The sequence below is a fragment of the Protopterus annectens genome, chromosome 9.part0 (assembly GCF_019279795.1).
Source record: "Protopterus annectens isolate FY-2018-M chromosome 9.part0, PAN1.0, whole genome shotgun sequence".
Lineage (NCBI taxonomy): Eukaryota > Metazoa > Chordata > Ceratodontiformes > Protopteridae > Protopterus > Protopterus annectens.
The window spans coordinates 855,562,268-855,581,243 of NC_056743.1; the positions used below are offsets into that span (position 1 = coordinate 855,562,268).

Here is an 18,976-nt window from a genome sequence, read left to right on the forward strand (position 1 = left end):
TTGAAAATAGATAAATAAATAAATAAAATGCTTCTGTCAGTGACCTATATTTAAGGCCACCTGGGCAGGGCAGACACGTGCAGTAGCATCAGTGACAACAACTAATAGGCTATTCCCCCAGACACTGTGATACATTACAGTTTATGAGGACCAAAAGGTGGCTAATGGCTACTAGAAATGTTTACCTAGCTAATAAAATCAGGAAATTATCAGTTTATGCCTTTAAAAACAGATGGCTATTGTAAATAATGGTCTGAAAAATACAGTAGCCAAGCTGATCACTTTCTCATTAACTGATGTGTCCAAGCCTGTCAAGGTCTGCATTGATTGCTGCATGTAAATGGAACAGAGGCCTATAACAGATATGAACAGCTATAATGAGATACAGATCTGGGAGAGGCTAGTGAGATGTAGGATGTTAATGGCCAATGATGTGTTTATACATGGCTCAATGCACAGTAAGGATGATACTGCAGCCTTTGCAGTGATACAGAGTGATGTTCCTACTGAGTAGTACAAAGGCAATGAAGCTTCGACTTTCATAACTCTGTAAGCATAACTAGAGCTGGGTCATCTGGCACCCTGTGCAGTTCCCCAAACTGGGGCACCCCTCATCCCAAATCAACTCATCTTCTTCTTCTTCTCTGGAAGTGGAACAAGCTGCTTGCTACAATTAAATCAACAAGCATACATAAAGTGCTTTAGAACAGTGCAGCACGGGCGTTATTTTATGCAATGCTGTATCCTTGAGCTAAATAAGGAATTGCTGCTACTGCATTTCCTCACCACTGGCAGCTGACGATTATGCACCCTCAAAGCTTGTGCCAGGGCAGCCACCCCCTTTGTCCCTTCCTAGTTTCAGCAGTGTCTGTATGCTCAGGTGGCACTGAAGAAGTAGTGAAAGGAATGTTAAAAATGAAAGAACTGCAGTAATTTGATTATTAGATTTGGCTTTAGAGACACTGCAGGATAAGGATTAAGTTACAAATAAATATTCACAAGCAGAATTAGAATTTGTTAATTATATGGATGTACACAATCTTACATGCATAAATACATGGGTGTTGCTACAGCTGAAAAGGTCCACAAAGTACCCTTCACAACATCAGCGTACTGCAACATAAAACAAGTTTAGTGTCTTTAGTTACCAGATGCATTCAGATAGAACTATAACATTTATAACGGTTTAAAATATTCTTCATATTTTGATAAATGTCAGCAATGCAATTCAAGTGTGTCCAATCATACTAAGGTAAACTGAGAAGTCAGGGCAGTGAGTTTTCAGGCACTTCACAGAGAACAGTCTAGAGAATACATTGTGTATGGGGGGTCCTTACCCTAGCTTGTTGCAAGATGGCTTGAGCCTGAGCTTCCTGAGCAGAAACAACGGGGCCTTTATCTCCTCCACTGCTGCCAAACCGGAACTGAGAGAAAGAAAACAACAAGTCAGGCATATGATTGCAGTAGAAGACAACAGCATCTCATTTCCAGAAACACCCTCAGAACTGTATGCCAGCCACTTAACAATCTATACAACATCTGGTAAACTAGTTCGGAGAAGGTACTGTTCAGATTGAGAGGGCTATGTGCAAATATTCCTGCATTTCATGTATCTTTTCTCAGGCTGTGACCACAGTTAACACCAAGGGCTAGATACTTACTGAGAATCAGTAATAATTCTACAGCTGTGATAGGCTCACATGAAGGACGTTTGTCCAGTGTTGCTATTACAATGTTTGTATTACAGCAGGAAACAGACAAGGTTACACTGTGACATCAAGATGGAAGCAATTCGACATTCAGTATAGCTTGTATTACAGACCCTGATATGACCATACCGTGAGATCCAGTTAAGTTATTGTATGCTGGCCAGTCAAATAAATCCAGATGAAGGAAAATGACTATATACAATTTTCCTGAAGGGTAAATCTGTCACCAGGGGAAACGTGCAGCTCCAAAGCTTTTATGTAACTGACAGGAGCAAGAGGAACGCCTTTCATATGGAAAATGTAGAAAACAATGATCTTTGTATATAGTCCAGTTCAGTAAAACAGTATTAATACAATTATGTGTGTGTCTATACTCCATCATGGTACTGAGTCTTCAAGTGATTTTCGCAGAATTCTGCTGTAAGGAGTATGTAACAAAGGAATGGCAATACCTGAAAATTAACTTGCACTCATACTCTTTTGCTCACTGTAATTCAGCCACAGTAATAATAACACCACACTTTTAGAATTTCCAAGTTCTCCAAAAAAAAAAACAAGTTGAATTGTATAACATCACACAAACTGAAGCAGACTGGAATCACTCACATGGATAGAATATCATGCTCAAAAAATAATAGCTTTCACTGCCTGATCATAAAATTTCATCTGCTTTTTTTCGGACTTTTACACCAGGAGTAAATGTCATACTCATCATAATTACAAAGATGGGCTACAGATGTAACTCGTTCTGAGACAAAATGTGGTATGTGAATCTTTCCACAGCTGTTCATTTTTCTGCCCTGTAAACTTCTCAGACAAAAAATGCTAAGTTGTCACAATCAGGCAGCCTAAGAGGTAGTCTCCGGCCACTGCCATGTCATCACCACTGAACTAATGAACATTTTGCAGTATAACCCTCTCTCTGTGGATATAAAAAATGAGGTACAGACATAGACTGCCATGCCAGGCTTGTATGTGTTGTCATAGTAACACAAGCTATCATTCCCTAATGTAGGCCCAGGCTGGTTCATGGGCTGCGTGGACTTCGGGGATTGAGGCTTCAGATTTTATTAACTACTTTCAGTGGACGGAATCTGTTACTCAAGGCATATTTGTTTTCTCCAGCATGGATCCTTTAGCATAAGCAGCATACAGCATAGATAACTGGTTACAAGGGTAAAATGCCAGATATTATAACCATCTGTACATTAAACACAACTGCTAAATAACCTTCTAACATATGTATGTCCAAATGCAGCCAGAAATTCTAGGCTATATATTTATAAGTTAATACCTTTTCGGTGGTCACTAAGATACAAACTGAGTCTATGGTCTCAAATGGTTGGCAGAGCTTTCAAAATTGTAATTGAAGATGCTAGACAGATACAGACACAAGCACAGACACACACACACACACACACACACACACACACACACACACACACACACACACACACACATGGAAACACGTACAGACACACACGCAAACTTCAGTAAGCAGGTGTACCAGTCTATTAGGGCCCACTGTTAGATCATGAAGTACGGCCTTTAAATTGCAGTGATATGAAGTTTAAACAGAATGACTCCATTGCTTTCAAATAGGGCCACAAGATGTTAGCAAACAGACTTTGGTACCTATGGTAAAAAGCATGATGGGAAACTGGACTCTTACTTACCGGGAGCATAAAGGAACTACCAGCAGGACCAGGTAAGCCATCAGCACCAGGAAGGCCTGCACGTCCAGGAGGACCCTACATGATAAAAGAAAGAGTAGCCTGTTAAATGACAAATAACTGGAAGAATAATAACAGCAGTGGCCTTAGGCAGAACCGAGGTCTGAGTGCAAGTAAATGACCAAGTATCAGCTGACAGAATTACTCAGTACAAACTCATAAACCTACATTTCAAAGGCAGAAGCTGTAGCACTGGTCATCAGCATTAACAATATGCAGTGGTACTGCTGGAAATATCCCTTTTAATTACAGAGCTGCTTAGTTCACATTACTGTTTGCCATTAATGGCAGTGAGGAAGTAGCTACTAATTAACTACCCAAACTACACCTAACATGCCCATCCCAGGTAATGTACGCCCTGTTGTGAAGCACTGCCATGTTATTATAGGCAAATGCTATCCTGGTAAAGTATTGTTTGTATAAAATAGCAAGCTAACTGTTAGCATGTAATGTTAATACTCGAGCTGTCTTCACTCTAACTGATTCTGAGCAACTCACATACCAGAAAGTGCTCTCAGGTTGCACATCAGAAAAGGCTTTTGTGCCTAAGGGGCTTACCTGCTTAACAAATAATTGGAATAAAAATAAGTATTCTATTGATAAAAGTGGCAGAGAAATTAAAGATGACCAGCTAGCTGGACTGTTCAGTGTGAAAAACAAATAGTCCAATAAACACTGACTTGAAATAAGCAATACCTTACAAGTAAATAGGAAAGTGTATGACACAGTGGTGCAGACCAACAACTGCACATTTACACAGACTTTTTGCACTCCAAAAACTTTTTGCACTCCATATAAAAGCTAACCATAATTATAACAAATTAATGTTAAAGGGTCAGTTGTACAGACAAGCCACACAAAAAGTTGCTTGATCACGGGTAAGCTCAATATATTTAGCTAAACTACAAGAGTTGTAAAGGAAAAGAAACTTTTACTGATGGGCACCATTTATGGCACTCTGTAGGCTACTGATTGCATAATATATAACCAGCCACAAAGGACCACGTGTGAATCATCATGCAACTAACGATACCTATGCACGGGCCTTTTGTGCACATACTTGTATAACTGCAAGTAAGTAAATGTTTGTGTTTGCATGTGTATGTGTATGTGGGCGTGCACATGAGTGTACATATTGCGAATGTATGTCACCATATGCTTTGTATGTTTGTGTGTGTGTGTGTGTGTGTGTGTGTGTGTGTGTGTGTGTGTGTGTGTGTGTGTGTGTGTGTGTGTGTGCGTGTGTGTGTGTGTGTGTGTGTGTGCGTATGTGTGTGTGTGTCTGTCTGTGGTGTGGTTGCAATTAATTCTTGCTTTAGGCAGAACTGAGGTCTGAGTGAGAGTAAATGACCAAGGATGAGCTGACAGAATTACTCAGTTATGCACATCTGTATTTACAAACTCACAAGCCTGAAATTCTGAGGCAGCCATATTCAAGCGCAGCAAAAAGATGCATTTTTTCCTATGATGAACATAACAGAAGAGAAAGAGAATATGTGCTTTTTATTGCCCAGAATAGATGGCTTCTGTTTTTTTTTTTTGTTAGTATGGAGATGAAAGTTCAGGATTTTGTCACAGCAGATAGTTAAATACTTGAAGGAGGTAGTTATTTCAGCTGGAACTTTAAGATTTTTAATTTCTGGGATGTTTGGAAATTTAGAAAGCTTTTGCTGTGTTCCAAAAAGCATGGCTTTTTTTTTAAAGTTTAAAACTAGTTTTTAGCATTGAGCCAATTGCTGAACTAATGGAATCTGTCTCTGGATAAGTTTCTATAGTGCTGTGAGAAGGGCTGACCTGAATAATAGCATGTAATCAGCATATAGTAAGAGTGGAAGGTGTTGATTAAGGCTGAGTTAAGAGCAGGAGTAATAATAAAACCTCATGGAACCCCCTTTTAGTGGGGAAGGGGGGGACTGGATGACAAGGGTGCAAAAGTCTTAACACTGAAGACAGTGAGGTTGGATAAGTAACCATGAAACCATTTAGAGGCATTTGGGGTTAACTATTTGAAGTAAATGATTTAACAGGATGTTGTGGGTAAAAGGATCAAAGACTCTGTTTACGTTTATAAAGAGAGAGTCAACACAGTTGTCTTTACTCATGTTAGGTAAAATGTTATCATTGAAGGCCCACAATGTAGCCATTGTTCTATCACCTGCTAAAAAGCTGTGTTGCTTTATGGGTAGAATATTATACTGTGCACTGTAATGAGAGAGTTAAATGTGAATGATTTTCTGAAATATTTTTGCTAGTTTTGATAACACAGAAATGAAATGTAAATATGAAGCATTGTCAGGCTTGGGTAGTTAACATGGTTTAACTAATCTAAATGATGGGCATAATGTTTGCTGTGATACAGAGAAGGTAGATATGCAGGAGAGGGACAATGCTGAACTTCATGCTTTAGTACACAAACCATGGCAGTAAGTTGTCTGATTCAGTGGGGGCATCTACTGGAATTTGTTGAAGGAGAGGTTGAATATCTTTATGTTTAATACATTTGAAGTAAATAATGTACTGTATAGCAGGTTGGTAGGGAGGCTTTATCTGCTAAAGATTTTTGTTTAGATTTGTGCTATCTAATTTTATATTATCTAAAGGATTGTCTGACTAAATTACAAAGTTGAAGAAAATGTTTTCTAGAGTCTTACGTTTTGTTTTTTTTACATTTGTGCCAAGATTCATCTTTGAGGGAAAGAAGGGTTTTTAGCTCTTTCATGAAGTTATTGTCTTTTGTTGGGTTTGTAAAGCCTACAAATTATTAGAAATAATTTATCCTTACAGCTGTAGCATTAGGGACTTGTATACTGAATGTTGGTGATCATTCAGTGTAAAGAGGTGAAGTTTCAGATAATGAATGCTAAATGATATTCTGGGCCTGAATGAAATGAGTTTTTTGGGACGTTTTACTGCTGTCATGAATATAAAGAAAAGGGTCTGTGACAGCTAAAAGAGGGGGTGTACATAAATGGAAAAATATCTGTTGGATTGTTGACAATTACCAAATCTAAAAGAGAGAGAGGTGGACATCTGATTTCGGATTGGGATAGGAAGGTTTCTGTGTCATATGAACAAGATCACCTAGAAACTCTGTAATGCCATTTGAACTTGGGCCAAAACGATTTAGGTTATGAGATTTTGTTTACTTGGATGCTGTATAATAATTCTGTGAATGAGTTACTAGAGGTAAATGAATGATAGGCGATAGTTTTTTAGTACAAGGAGGTTTTGAGAAGCCTTACTAGTGGTAAGTGAATGATAGGCGATAGTTTTTTGAGTAGTAGGAGGTTTTGAGAAGCCAGCTACAGTCCTCCTCCTTCTCTACCAACACCACATCTACTACCTGTACATCTCCTCCCCTGGTCTCACTCTCTCAATCACTCTCTAATTCCTCTACCTTACAACCCCTTGCTGGAAATATTACTTTAATGTGATTTATACATTAGTAAGGCTAATGAGATAATCATCAGATCTTCTACCATGGTCAAGAATCTAGTTAATAAAAAAGGTTTCAAATGAAGTGCTTGGTTACAACTCGACCCGACTACAAGGAAGGGCAATCAAGATCCCGCTGATGCAAATTTATGCTCCAATTACAGATCCTGAAGAGAAGGACATTAATCAGTCTTATGAGGATCTGGAGTAACTTTTAGAAATGACACACAAAAAGATGTTACATTTATCATATGAGATACAGCAGCCATAACAGAGAAGTTTGGCCTTGGAGTACAGAATGAAGCAGGACACGTACTAGTACAATTCCGCTGAGGTAATTCACTGGTCATAGCAAACACTCTCCTTCTACAGCATAACAGGTGGCTTTACACATGTCTAAAAAAGATGGTCAGTACAGCACTCGACTGACTGTATACTTTGTAGTCAAAAGATATGATGTGGAGGCGAAAATAGATTTAAGGGATAAGACCTGGTGGATAGGCTACCTGAAGAACTGTGGACAGAAGTCTATGATATCATCCAGGAGACAGCAAAAAAATATTCCAAACAGAAAGAAGATTAAGGAGGCAAATGTGTATGAAAAGGCTTTAGTACTGTCCAAGGAAAGAAAGAGAGCACACTGTAGTGGAGACGTGGAGACAGGTAAACTAAGTCAAAGTGAACACAGAGTTTCAGGTAAAATAAGTCAGAGTGAATGCAGACTTTCAGGTAAAATAAGTCAGAGTGAATGCAGAGTTTCAGGTAAAATAAGTCAGAGTGAATGTAGAGTTTCAGGTAAAATAATTCAGAGTGAATGCAGAGTTTCAGGTAAAATAAGTCAGAATGAATGCAGACTTTCAGGTAAAATAAGTCAGAGTGAATGCAGAGTTTCAGGTAAAATAAGTCAGAGTGAATGCAGAGTTTCAGGTAAAATAAGTCAGAGTGAATGCAGAGTTTCAGGTAAAATAAGAGTGAATGCAGAGTTTCAGGTAAAATAAGTCAGAGTGAATGCAGAGTTTCGGGTAAAATAAGTCAGAGTGAATGCAGAGTTTCAGGTAAAATAAGTCAGAGTGAATGCAGAGTTTCAGGTAAAATAAGTCAGAGTGAATGCAGAGTTTCAGGTAAAATAAGTCAGAGTGCATGCAGTTTCAGGTAAAATAAGTCAGAGTGAATGCAGTTTCAGGTAAAATAAGTCAGAGTGAATGCAGAGTTTCAGGTAAAATAAGTCAAAGTGAATGCAGTTTCAGGTAAAATAAGTCAGAATGAATGCAGAGTTTCAGGGAAAATAAGTCAGAGTGAATGCAGAGTTTCAGGTAAAATAAGTCAGAATGAATGCAGACTTTCAGGTAAAATAAGTCAGAGTGAATGCAGAGTTTCGGGTAAAATAAGTCAGAGTGAATGCAGACTTTCAGGTAAAATAAGTCAGAGTGAATACAGTTTCAGGTAAAATAAGTCAGAGTGAATGCAGAGTTTCAGGTAAAATAAGTCAGAGTGAATGTAGAGTTTCAGGTAAAATAAGTCAGAGTGAATGCAGAGTTTCAGGTAAAATAAGTCAGAGTGAATGTAGAGTTTCAGGTAAAATAAGTCAGAGTTAATGCAGAGTTTCAGGTAAAATAAGTCAGAGTTAATGCAGAGTTTCAGGTAAAATAAGTCAGACTGAATGCAGAGTGTCAGGTAAAATAAGTCAGAGTGAATGCAGAGTTTCAGGTAAAATAAGTCAGAATGAATGTAGAATAAGTCAGAGTTTCAGGTAAAATAAGTCAGAGTGAATGCAGAGTTTCAGGTAAAATAAGTCAGAATGAATGCAGACTTTCAGATAAAATAAGTCAGAGTGAATGTAGAGTTTCAGGTAAAATAAGTCAGAGTGAATGCAGAGTTTCAGGTAAAATAAGTCAGAGTGAATGCAGAGTTTCAGGTAAAATAAGTCAGAGTGAATGTAGAGTTTCAGGTAAAATAAGTCAGAGTGAATGTAGAGTTTCAGGTAAAATAAGTCAGAGTGAATGCAGAGTTTCAGGAAAAATAAGTCAGAGTTAATGCAGTTTCAGGTAAGATAAGTCAGAGTGAATGCAGAGTTTCAGGTAAAATAAGTCAGAGTTAATGCAGAGTTTCAGGTAAAATAAGTCAGAGTGAATGTAGAGTTTCAGGTAAAATAAGTCAGAGTGAATGCAAAGTTTCAGGTAAAATAAGTCAGAGTGAATGCAGTTTCAGGGAATAGCAAGTAAAGATACGGAGTCATACTTAAATAAGCAGCACAAAGAACTGGAAGAGGACAGCAGAATATGAAAGACAAGAGAGCTGTTCAACATGACTGGTATTAAGTGAAACGTCCGGGTAAAAATGGGCACGATAAAGGACAAAGATGGGAGGGACCTAAACGAAGTAGAAGGTATTAAGAAAACATTGCATTTGGGATATACACAACTATATAAAAAGAATCCTAACATCACTGATACATACGATGGTATGTACTCTGATCTAGAGCCAGACATTCTGAATACTGAAATTAAACAAGCCCTAGAAGATTTTACTAATAACAAGACCACAGGAAACTGTGGAATTCAAACTGAATTGCTTAAAATCCATTAAAATGATGCTGTTACAGTGCTGCTTGGAATTTGCTAGCAAATATGGAAAACATTATGGTGGCTATTAGATGGGAAAATCAATTTATATTCTAATTTCAAAAAGGACTGTGTTACAGAATGCTCAGATTGTTGGACATTTGCACTTGTTTCACAACATAGTAAGGTAATGCTCAAAATCCTGTAAGCCGGACACCAGCAACATAAGTGCTGAGAACTGTGAGATGTGCACGCTTGTTTAAGAAGGGAAAGAGGTACCAGAGATCAAATTGCCGACATCTACCAGGTAATAGAGAGAGCAAGGAAGTTCCAGAAAAATATTTACTTCTGATTTTTTGTTAAGATCTTTGATTCTGAGGACCACAGCAATCTATGAAAAGTTCTCAGAGAAATGGGGATACAAGGCCACCGTATTTGCCTTCTGAGGAACCTGTATGCAGAAAAGGGATACAACAGTTAGAAATGCATATGGAATAACTGACAAGTTCAGCGTTGGGAAAGGAGCACAATAATCTATGTGAATATATCATGTGACATGCTGGGTTAGAGGAATCAAATGTGGAATCAAAGTAGCCTGGAGAAATAACAGCACCTCAGATAACAGATGATACAATTCTAATGGCTGAAAGTGATGAAGATTCACAGAGCCTATTGATGAAGGCGAAAGTAGAAAGTGCAAATTTTGGATTGTTGCTCAACATCAACCCCCCCCCCCCCCCCCAAAAAATGATGTCATCTAGCCCTATCAAATCTTTGCAAACAGATGGGGAAGAATTGCAGGCAGTGACAGATTTTATTTTCCTGGGATCAAAGATCTCTGCAAATGATGATTGCAGCCATGAAATTTAGAAGGAATGCTATGGCAAATTTGAATAAGATTTTAAGGACATCACAATGTCAATAACATCTGTGCAGACTAAGTTATGTTTATTTTTCCCTAGTAGTAACAAGCGAGAGCTGGTTTATAAGCAAGGCTGCATGAAAGAAGATTGATGCTGTTGAACTGTTGTGTTGGAGAAAAGCTTTGAGGATTTTATGGACTGCAAGAAGATCAAATCAGTCACTACTTAAGGAAATAAATTCAGACTGTTCAATGGAAAGCCTGACAATAACAATAAGAGTCCAATACTTTGGGCACATAATGCAGTCATGATTCAATGCAGAAACACACTGGGAAAGGTCGAAGGCAAAGTGAAAAGGGGTGGCACAGGCTAAGGGGGAGAGCTAGCATTAAAAAATAGTGACTATGAAATGGTATGAACTTTTAAGAAGCATTTCCTGACAAACAGATTGGCATGCTAAAATCCTTTGGGTTACAAAAAGTCAGGTTTGACTTCATGACTAAACAGCAGTGATTTGCTACCATTTCTGTTACCACATCTGACATCAACGTTATATTAGGGAAGATGTGTTGGATGTTGGAGTTGTCATGCTTGTAAGGGGATTTGGAGACAGGCAGAGGTAGGGAGGAATGAGTGGTAATGAAAACACTTATTTACTTAGCCTTGTCTGTTATACTGTTTGTGTTAAGTAAAAAGCAGGGTAAAGAGTTAGCCTATGAGTGAGTAAAGAAGTTGGAATTTAGCAGTGGACCTGGGTTTATCTCAGTCTTTGTTCTTACTAGAAGCACCATCTGAGAAAATCTGAACAGATAATTTGGCAGTTTTAGGTTAAAGTTTTGATTTAACAGTGAAATCTTGTATGTGGCAGTAGAGAGTATATTGTGGGATAGGTGTTTTGGAAGAGTAGATGTGAAGTTTGGTAAGAAAGGAAGAAGTTTGGTGGTACGAAAGCAGTCATGAGTCCTGTAAATCTGACCAAAAATATCCCTTTTCTTTGGGAATGGGCTGTGTGATTGTTTTGGGAAAACCAGGATTGAGGACATTACAATGTGGTGGAAAAGACAAATGAAAAAAACTGCATAAAATAAAATAAACCTGACAGGGTGGCAGGAAACCAAAATAAGCATGAGCCAGAGCTGCAATCTTGCAATTCTTCTGCATACAAATAAAGGTATAGGGGACAAAGCTTCACACATCCTGAAGGGCAGTGGGCTGAAGATCCACTGCAAAATGTTTTGGCACTTTCACAGCATGTTTTAAAATTAGCTGTTTTGTTCAGGAAATCACACATTGTTTGTCATCATTGCAGGAATCACAATTACAGGCGTCACATATGTGACAGAGAGACGAAAATATCTGTGTTTAAGTTTACTGCAGTGAAAATGAAGAGTTTCAAATCAGAACGGAGAGACACACACACACACACACACACACACACACACACACACACACACACACACACACACACACACACACACACACACACACACACAAAGGACAGTGTCCTTCATGATTTTGAGAATCAGAAGTCTGGTGTGATTGCCACATAAAACATTCGTCGTAACTGTAAAGGGAGATATAGCCAGAAGAATAGGTATAAAATGGATATTCCTCTGAGACATTGCCAGTGGATAGGGATTCTAGACGGTCAAGATTAGCTTCACTTTAGAGATACAAGATGGACAGATATTGTCTGAATTTTTATGGAAATATGTGGTATAGGTTGTTGAACATATAATGAGTGGAACTAGATTTAGAATAGAAAGAACTTATCATGATATGTTTGTGCAAAGAATACAGGGTAATTGTAAATGCAGTATAATTAATAGGGTGTGTAACGGGAGAAGAAGAATATAGTAATGTCAGTTTTTTTAGGAAGTATAACTAAAAAGTTGCAGTTTAAAATACATTAAAAATGACTCAGAGTATATCTAACAACCCACTGGCCAATAAAATACTATACAAACATTTGACTAGAGACAGATTTCATGAACAGTGAATGTACAGCATAGTGCAGCATACTTGTGCCATGTGATCTCATCTGACTTGGACATTACCAAGAACATCTATCTGTGTGCGCTGTACCAGGAGGGGTTCCAGCAGGAGAATGGAAACATCCACTGAGCAGTTGGCTCTGCACCACTGATAGGCCCTCACAGGAAAAGATGTAAATATATATATATGTGCATGTAGTCTCCCTACCTATGTACATACAGTACATTTACATCATCGCCTCCCTCTTCCTATGTAATGCTGGAATATTGATTAAGATTGGGGGGGGCTCAAATGTTGTTACTAAGGTGCTCTTCATTAATGACTACCTTCCCACTACATGATAATTAAAATAATGTAAAGCTCATTGTCTAGGGTCAACCATTCCTTCCATAGCCCACTCTTAAAATAACTTACAGAGTGCCAGCTGTAAACAGTCTACCACCCTACCATCTATTACAATCTTCCAACTGTATACAGGCTCCTGCCCTACTGTCTGTTACAATCTTCCAGCTGTATACAGTCTCCCACCCTACTGTCTATTACAATCTTCCAGCTGTATACAGTCACCCACCCTACCGTCTTTTACAATCTTCCAGCTGCATACAGTCACCCACCCTACCGTCTATTACAATCTTCCAGCTGTAAACAGTCTACCACCCTACCGTCTATCACAATCTTCCAGCTGTCTACAGTCTCCCACCCTACTGTCTTTTACAATCTTACAGCTGTATACAGTCACCCACCCTACCGTCTATTACAATCTTCCAGCTGCATAAAGTCACCCACCCTACCGTCTATTACAATCTTCCAGCTGTATACAGTCACCCACCCTACCGTCTATTACAATCTTCCAGCTGTATACAGTCTCCCACCCTACCGTCTATTACAATCTTCCAGCTGTATACAGTCACCCACCCTACCGTCTATTATAATATTCCAGCTGTATACAGTCTCCCACCCTACTGTCTATTACAATCTTCCATCTGTATACAGGCTCCTGCCCTACCGTCTATTACAATCTTCCAGCTGTATACAATCTCCCACCCTACCATCTATTACAATCTTCCAGCTGTATACAGTCACCCACCCTACAGTTTATTACAATCGTTAAACAGTGCTCAGCGTCTAGGGTCCCCCTGCAGGTTACAAATGTATGACACTTTGTTGTCCACAGTGTTGTTACGCTCTTTATTTGTGAGGCAGTGTGGCAGTGTAGCACTTGCACTGTTGTAGTACTGCTTAACATAGTGTACCAAGCTATTCAGGAACATAATTTACGTAGATAAATTGAGTTACACTTTGACTTGTGTCACACTGTCATGGCATAAATCTATGCAGTCCAAAAGCTACGTGAACCTACAGACCCAGCGGTGCCAGAACAAACAAATTCCGTTATGCTTGGGGGAAGGGGGCAGGTAGCAGAACTATCCTGGCCATCCAATGGTAAAAGCAGTAGGGGCACTAGCAATTTGAAAACTTCTGACTAAAGGGGAGTACAGAAAGTATGTTTATATTCTTCTTTGTGTTTTTAGCTTAACAACAAAATACATGGAGGAATTTTGAATAGCTTTTTGTATTTGTGAAACCCTACATACTGTGAAAGGGAAATGCTTGCATTATTCCTTACTGCTTTATCAAAAAAATCTGTCTGTATCAAAGTGTCTTTTGGAGTTTCCTAGATGCACTTCTATGACACAGACAATCTCTGCGCTACCTCTGCATTCTCTTACTTATCAATGCTGTATGTCTTACTGGCACATGTTGGTACCATGCAAGCATCTCAGTGTAAAACCGTATTGTATTGTGAAGATAACTTCAACTCTCAGTGGCTAGACATCTCAAAGACACTGGAGCCTCATTACATTTCAGTCTAAAGTTATCTAAAAATGAAAGGCAATACAGATTTATTACAAATTGTTTTTCAGGTTGACCATTACTTATTCTTACTGACAAACATGCATATTTTACATCTTTTTAAATGCCATTTTAAAGCACCCTGTACATTCTAGTTAATATTATTGTTGTATTGGTTTGCTAGAAATAAGGAATTCCTGATTCAATGCCAATGTGCAACTGCCTGCATAAGCAAAGTGAATGAAAAGCAGTCTGTTGAGGGCAAAAAAAAAGCCCAAGCAGCCATCCATAATTTCAAACATTCATCTTTTGGATGTGCATTATCTCTCTTTGTTTATTTTGAGCAGCTCAAGTTTTACTGTTGTAATCCCATCATCTGTGAAGAATGGAATATAAGCACAAACTATGCCACCAGGTGGCAGCAAATCCCTAGGAAGCCAAACCAAATGGAAACCTGTCAAAAAGAGAGAGAGAGAGAGAGGGAGACCTAGGCAAGAAATGAAAACACTGCAGTGGCATGCCTTATATTTTGTAAAACAGTAAAGTTTGAAATATTTTGGTGTTCAGTAGCTCCCCTGTCCCACTCTTGAAATGTGGAGCAGTGAAACAAGTATGGACATATGATATATGACATACACAATTCATCTAGTGTGTTGTGTCACAAATGTCATAATATTGCATGGGGTGAACTTGCGTCACATTATGTTCATGAAAGAATAATAAGGTACTTAGCTGAAAGTACCAGGTGCAGTAAAGTGAAAGTTGTAATTCATGCTGAAGACCCAAAAGACCAAATGATTTATGACCGTAAAGAATTCCAAACAGTAAATGAAGACAAACATTACAGAATTAAGCCGGTCTAGGCCATTTGCTGCAAAATAATGCAAACAGCTAATGCCATTATTGTCCCAACTGACTGTAGCAATATTAGAGGGACAGGACCCTGTTTATTAATCAGCCTAAGGGGCAGTTCATTACAAAAGGGTATACACAACCAAAAGCCAGCCCTATCACCCCCCCCCTTCCTAAAAAAGGCTAAATCAAACTAAAAACAATCAAGTCTGCTCCTCATCTAAAACAATAAGCAAATGGAAGGCACAAATCTAAACTGTTGAAACAATAAAGATGTGAACTTCATCAGAAAATCAATAAAATAAACAAGATGAGACCCACAGTGGCAAGTTCTCCAGTACAACTGTCTAAAGCAGATTTTTGATCATGTCTGACAAAAAAAAAATCTAACCCCAGAAAAACAGAAAATATAATTCTAAAGAATCCCAAGTCAAAAATGAACTGTGGTACAAAGTGTAACCTCTTTGTCTCAGATGTTTACAAATTAATCAAGAAAAACTGAAAATGGAGCAGTCAGGTAAGCATGTCTTAACATCTTGTTCCTGTGTCACTGAGATTTCAGCCCTGTTGTGAGTACCTCTACATAACGAGGTGAAGATGGACAGTGGACAATCCTTCTTTGCAAAGAGGCTCCATTACTAGTACAGCATTTTGGCTTCTGCATCTGTTACTGTTTTAAGGTCTAATCACCTTCCCTGACAGCATTTAGCATCGCAGTCTATAAAAGACAAACTAGCAAAATCACAGCTGATGCTGTGAAAACCAAGAATTAGTATGATGGCCAACACTGGCCCGTAACACTTTGCAGGGCCCAGGCATCCTAACTTAACAGCACATAAATCAGATGCAAATACTTCAGAATAGAAGGTCCCTGCTTTGCCAGCAGGCATTACAATTCCAGTGACTCTGGGGACATCAGCTGGCTGTTAAAGTTGGTCTAGGTGATTTCTCAGTTTCAGGAAAGCAAGGCACAGGGCATTATATCCAAGAAATATTCATTAGCAATCGACAGTCCTACACTAACCTGAACGTCCTTTATAGAAGGGACTAAGCAGCTCGACTTACATCAAACTAATCAAATTATATTCTGGAGGAAAATAGTGAGTTAAATCAGAATGGCTTGGTTTGGGGGGGGAGGGGCACCACCCCAGAGGAATTTGGAAAAACTCCATTAAGGGGTCTTCACTGGATGACTTTTTGCCAGCACCACAATTCATCTGATTTGGCTTTGACCAATCTGGTTATACAAAAGCTAACTGTCAGACACCTCTTTCCCTTGTCTGTTCTCACACATTACTCTGGTACCATCTAACAAACATCACAGCAAGTTATTCTTGTCATCATTAATAAAACTACGTTATTCTTGCCATCATTAATAAAACTACTACTCTCTACACCGATCGCCTGTGATTCATTTCTTATTAGAGCACATCCCTCAAGTGGCATCTTATACAGGAAATGTAAGGCACAATATCTAAAGGTACCAGAAATCATCCCTCAAGATATCTAATACCAAAGCAGAGTGTACAGTATTAGAATGGTTATTTATATTACTATGTATCATTTTTAATTATTTCTACATAATTTACAAAATATCAACAAAGTATATTAAAATAATAAATTGAAAAATAGTTGTATATAGTTTACAAAATATTAATAAAATGTATTACAATAATAAATAAAAGACATTTTATCTCAGGCAGGCAAAGCAACTACCTAAAACTTGACTCCCTAAAAGTGCAACAAGGACTAAGTGCTTCTGTGGCTTTTTCATGCAGCATCTGTTACAGGTTCGTAAGTGTGAACTAGACTACTGATCACAAGGGCTTTTTTAACTTTAGCCATGCATAACCTTCCTGTGTTGCAAGTAATGCCCAAGGAGAACCATGCATGAACTGCAGTGGGACCACAAACTTAAACATCCTTTGCTCACATTTAACTATGTGATCTAGTTAAAAAAGAATAACCCAAGTGTGCAAAGTCATTTATCACTTCAAATGAAATGTTAACTATCAGTTGTGCATTACACCAATATGACCTGCTGCTCTACAATGAATCTAGCACAGGATAATGAAGGTAAAGATTACTCACCCTCTCACCAGGATCACCAGGTTGGCCAGGAGGACCTTGGGGTCCTGAGGGGCCAGGTGCACCCTGCAATCACAAAAACAAAGTATTTATCAGAATTTTTCAGTGGGTACAGTAAGCACTAAAAATGTTCATACACAGGCAAGCAGATGAGCACATAATACTGTAGAATAGATTGCAAGATTAAACCTCAAACTCAAAGGTCATATAGACAAAAGCAGAAAGCAGCAAAAAAAAAGAAAAGAGTAAAAAACTTCACAGTAATGGAAGTGTAAGTGCATAATAATGCACAAAGCTAGGACCAGATAAAGGACACAGGGTAAAGGGTACACAGTAACATACGCACACACACACACACACACACATATATATATATATATATATATATATATATATATATATATATATATATATATATAGGTCCCCTTCAAAACATCTAAAACCCATAACATCTTATTTCATAACATTGAGACCAGAACATCTAAAACCCAAAACATATAAAACCCATAACACTGAATTTCATAACATGTAACAGTACAAATCACATGAAAATAATATCCCCACCACGGGCAGCGCCGGTTAGCTATGGTTAAATTATTCCCAGCTCCACTAAGTCTCCTCTTCAGTTTTTCCCTTGAAACTAGTCTAACTCTCAACCTAAGCACTCAAAAAGCATCCTGCAGCCCAGCACTTGCTCTGACCTAATAGCAAGCAGTAATATACCCTGACACTTGATTGCCCAGCAGGGCAAGGCTCTTTATTCACCCCTCAACAACCAAGCGACTAAGCAGCTCATCCTACTATTCAGGCATGACCAAAGGGCAATTTCAGGTGTACTCTCCAGTACAGCTGGTGAATCTGGGTATCTTGAGGCAATGTTACAACTGCCCCATGTACACAGACAACCCTCTCCGCCTACCGCACAACACTAACATATGCGAGAGATGCAATTATACAGCCAAACTGGAGGCTAAGCTGTCTCCACCCAAGACTGGAACAGACAGTTCAGAGGAGAAGGTTAACACTTGCACCACATCTCCAGCCACATATAGACCTACTAAACCAGCACTGGCAAAAAATACACATAAATACACAAAATCATAATCGGAGGCTCTAAATAAAAACCTGCAAAAGCATCAGAGACCTCCAAAGCAGACACCCAAACAACCTGCACCTCCCGTCACAAACCAGACAACACATAAAACACAAAATCTGTGTGCCGCACAATCACAGCCCTTAAGGCAAAATAACATACCTAACACACTAGTAATAGGTGACTCTATAGTCAGGCACACGTCCCACTCACTAGGCTGGACAAGCAGAAGGTTACTGTTAGCTGTCTGTCGGGAGCCAGAATCCACCACATAACACAAGCACTCAGGTCACTCCAGAACAAGTACAAATATGACTCTGTCATTGTTCATGTTGGTGTGAATGACCTGAGATGTACCTCCCTGGACTACATGAAAAGAGACATAGAAGAGCTCTCTGGTCATGTAGCCCAGGCTGGTATGACCCTGAGTAGCATCCTGCCCTCACCAAGAATGATACCTCAGTATAAAGAAAAAATTATCAATTTCAACAATTGGTTAAGGTTCTGGTGTCATTCAAAGGGGATCCAGTGTCTGTCAGCCTGGGACGACATGCTTGACAAGCCGTGTTGCTTTGCAAGAGAAGGCTTGCACATGTCACCCCTAGGCTTTTGAATAATGGCCAAGGCTCTTGCTGCCCCCATAGTGCCTTTTTTAGGTAAGGCTCAAAAGTCAAACCCACCTCCGTAAACAGCACAATTAACAAAAAACTGAGGGTTATGCTACTCAGCGCCAGGAGTTTAAATCTCAAAATGCACGTGCTCGAAGCACTCCTCAGTATGGAGAACGTCGACA

At 38.9% G+C, this 18,976-nt stretch overlaps 1 protein-coding gene across 1 annotated transcript in view; it reads right to left on the minus strand.

Moving 5' to 3' along the window:
• COL11A2 (collagen type XI alpha 2 chain) overlaps positions 1-18,976 on the minus strand; it is a 484,735-nt gene that overhangs the window by 244,862 nt on the left and 220,897 nt on the right. Inside the window, exons 13-15 of the mRNA XM_044083566.1 lie at positions 17,094-17,156; positions 3,386-3,460; positions 1,338-1,424 (exon numbers count right to left, since the gene is read on the minus strand). Of these exons, the coding sequence (XP_043939501.1) occupies positions 1,338-1,424; positions 3,386-3,460; positions 17,094-17,156 (225 nt within the window). The remainder of the gene's footprint in view (positions 1-1,337; positions 1,425-3,385; positions 3,461-17,093; positions 17,157-18,976) is intronic.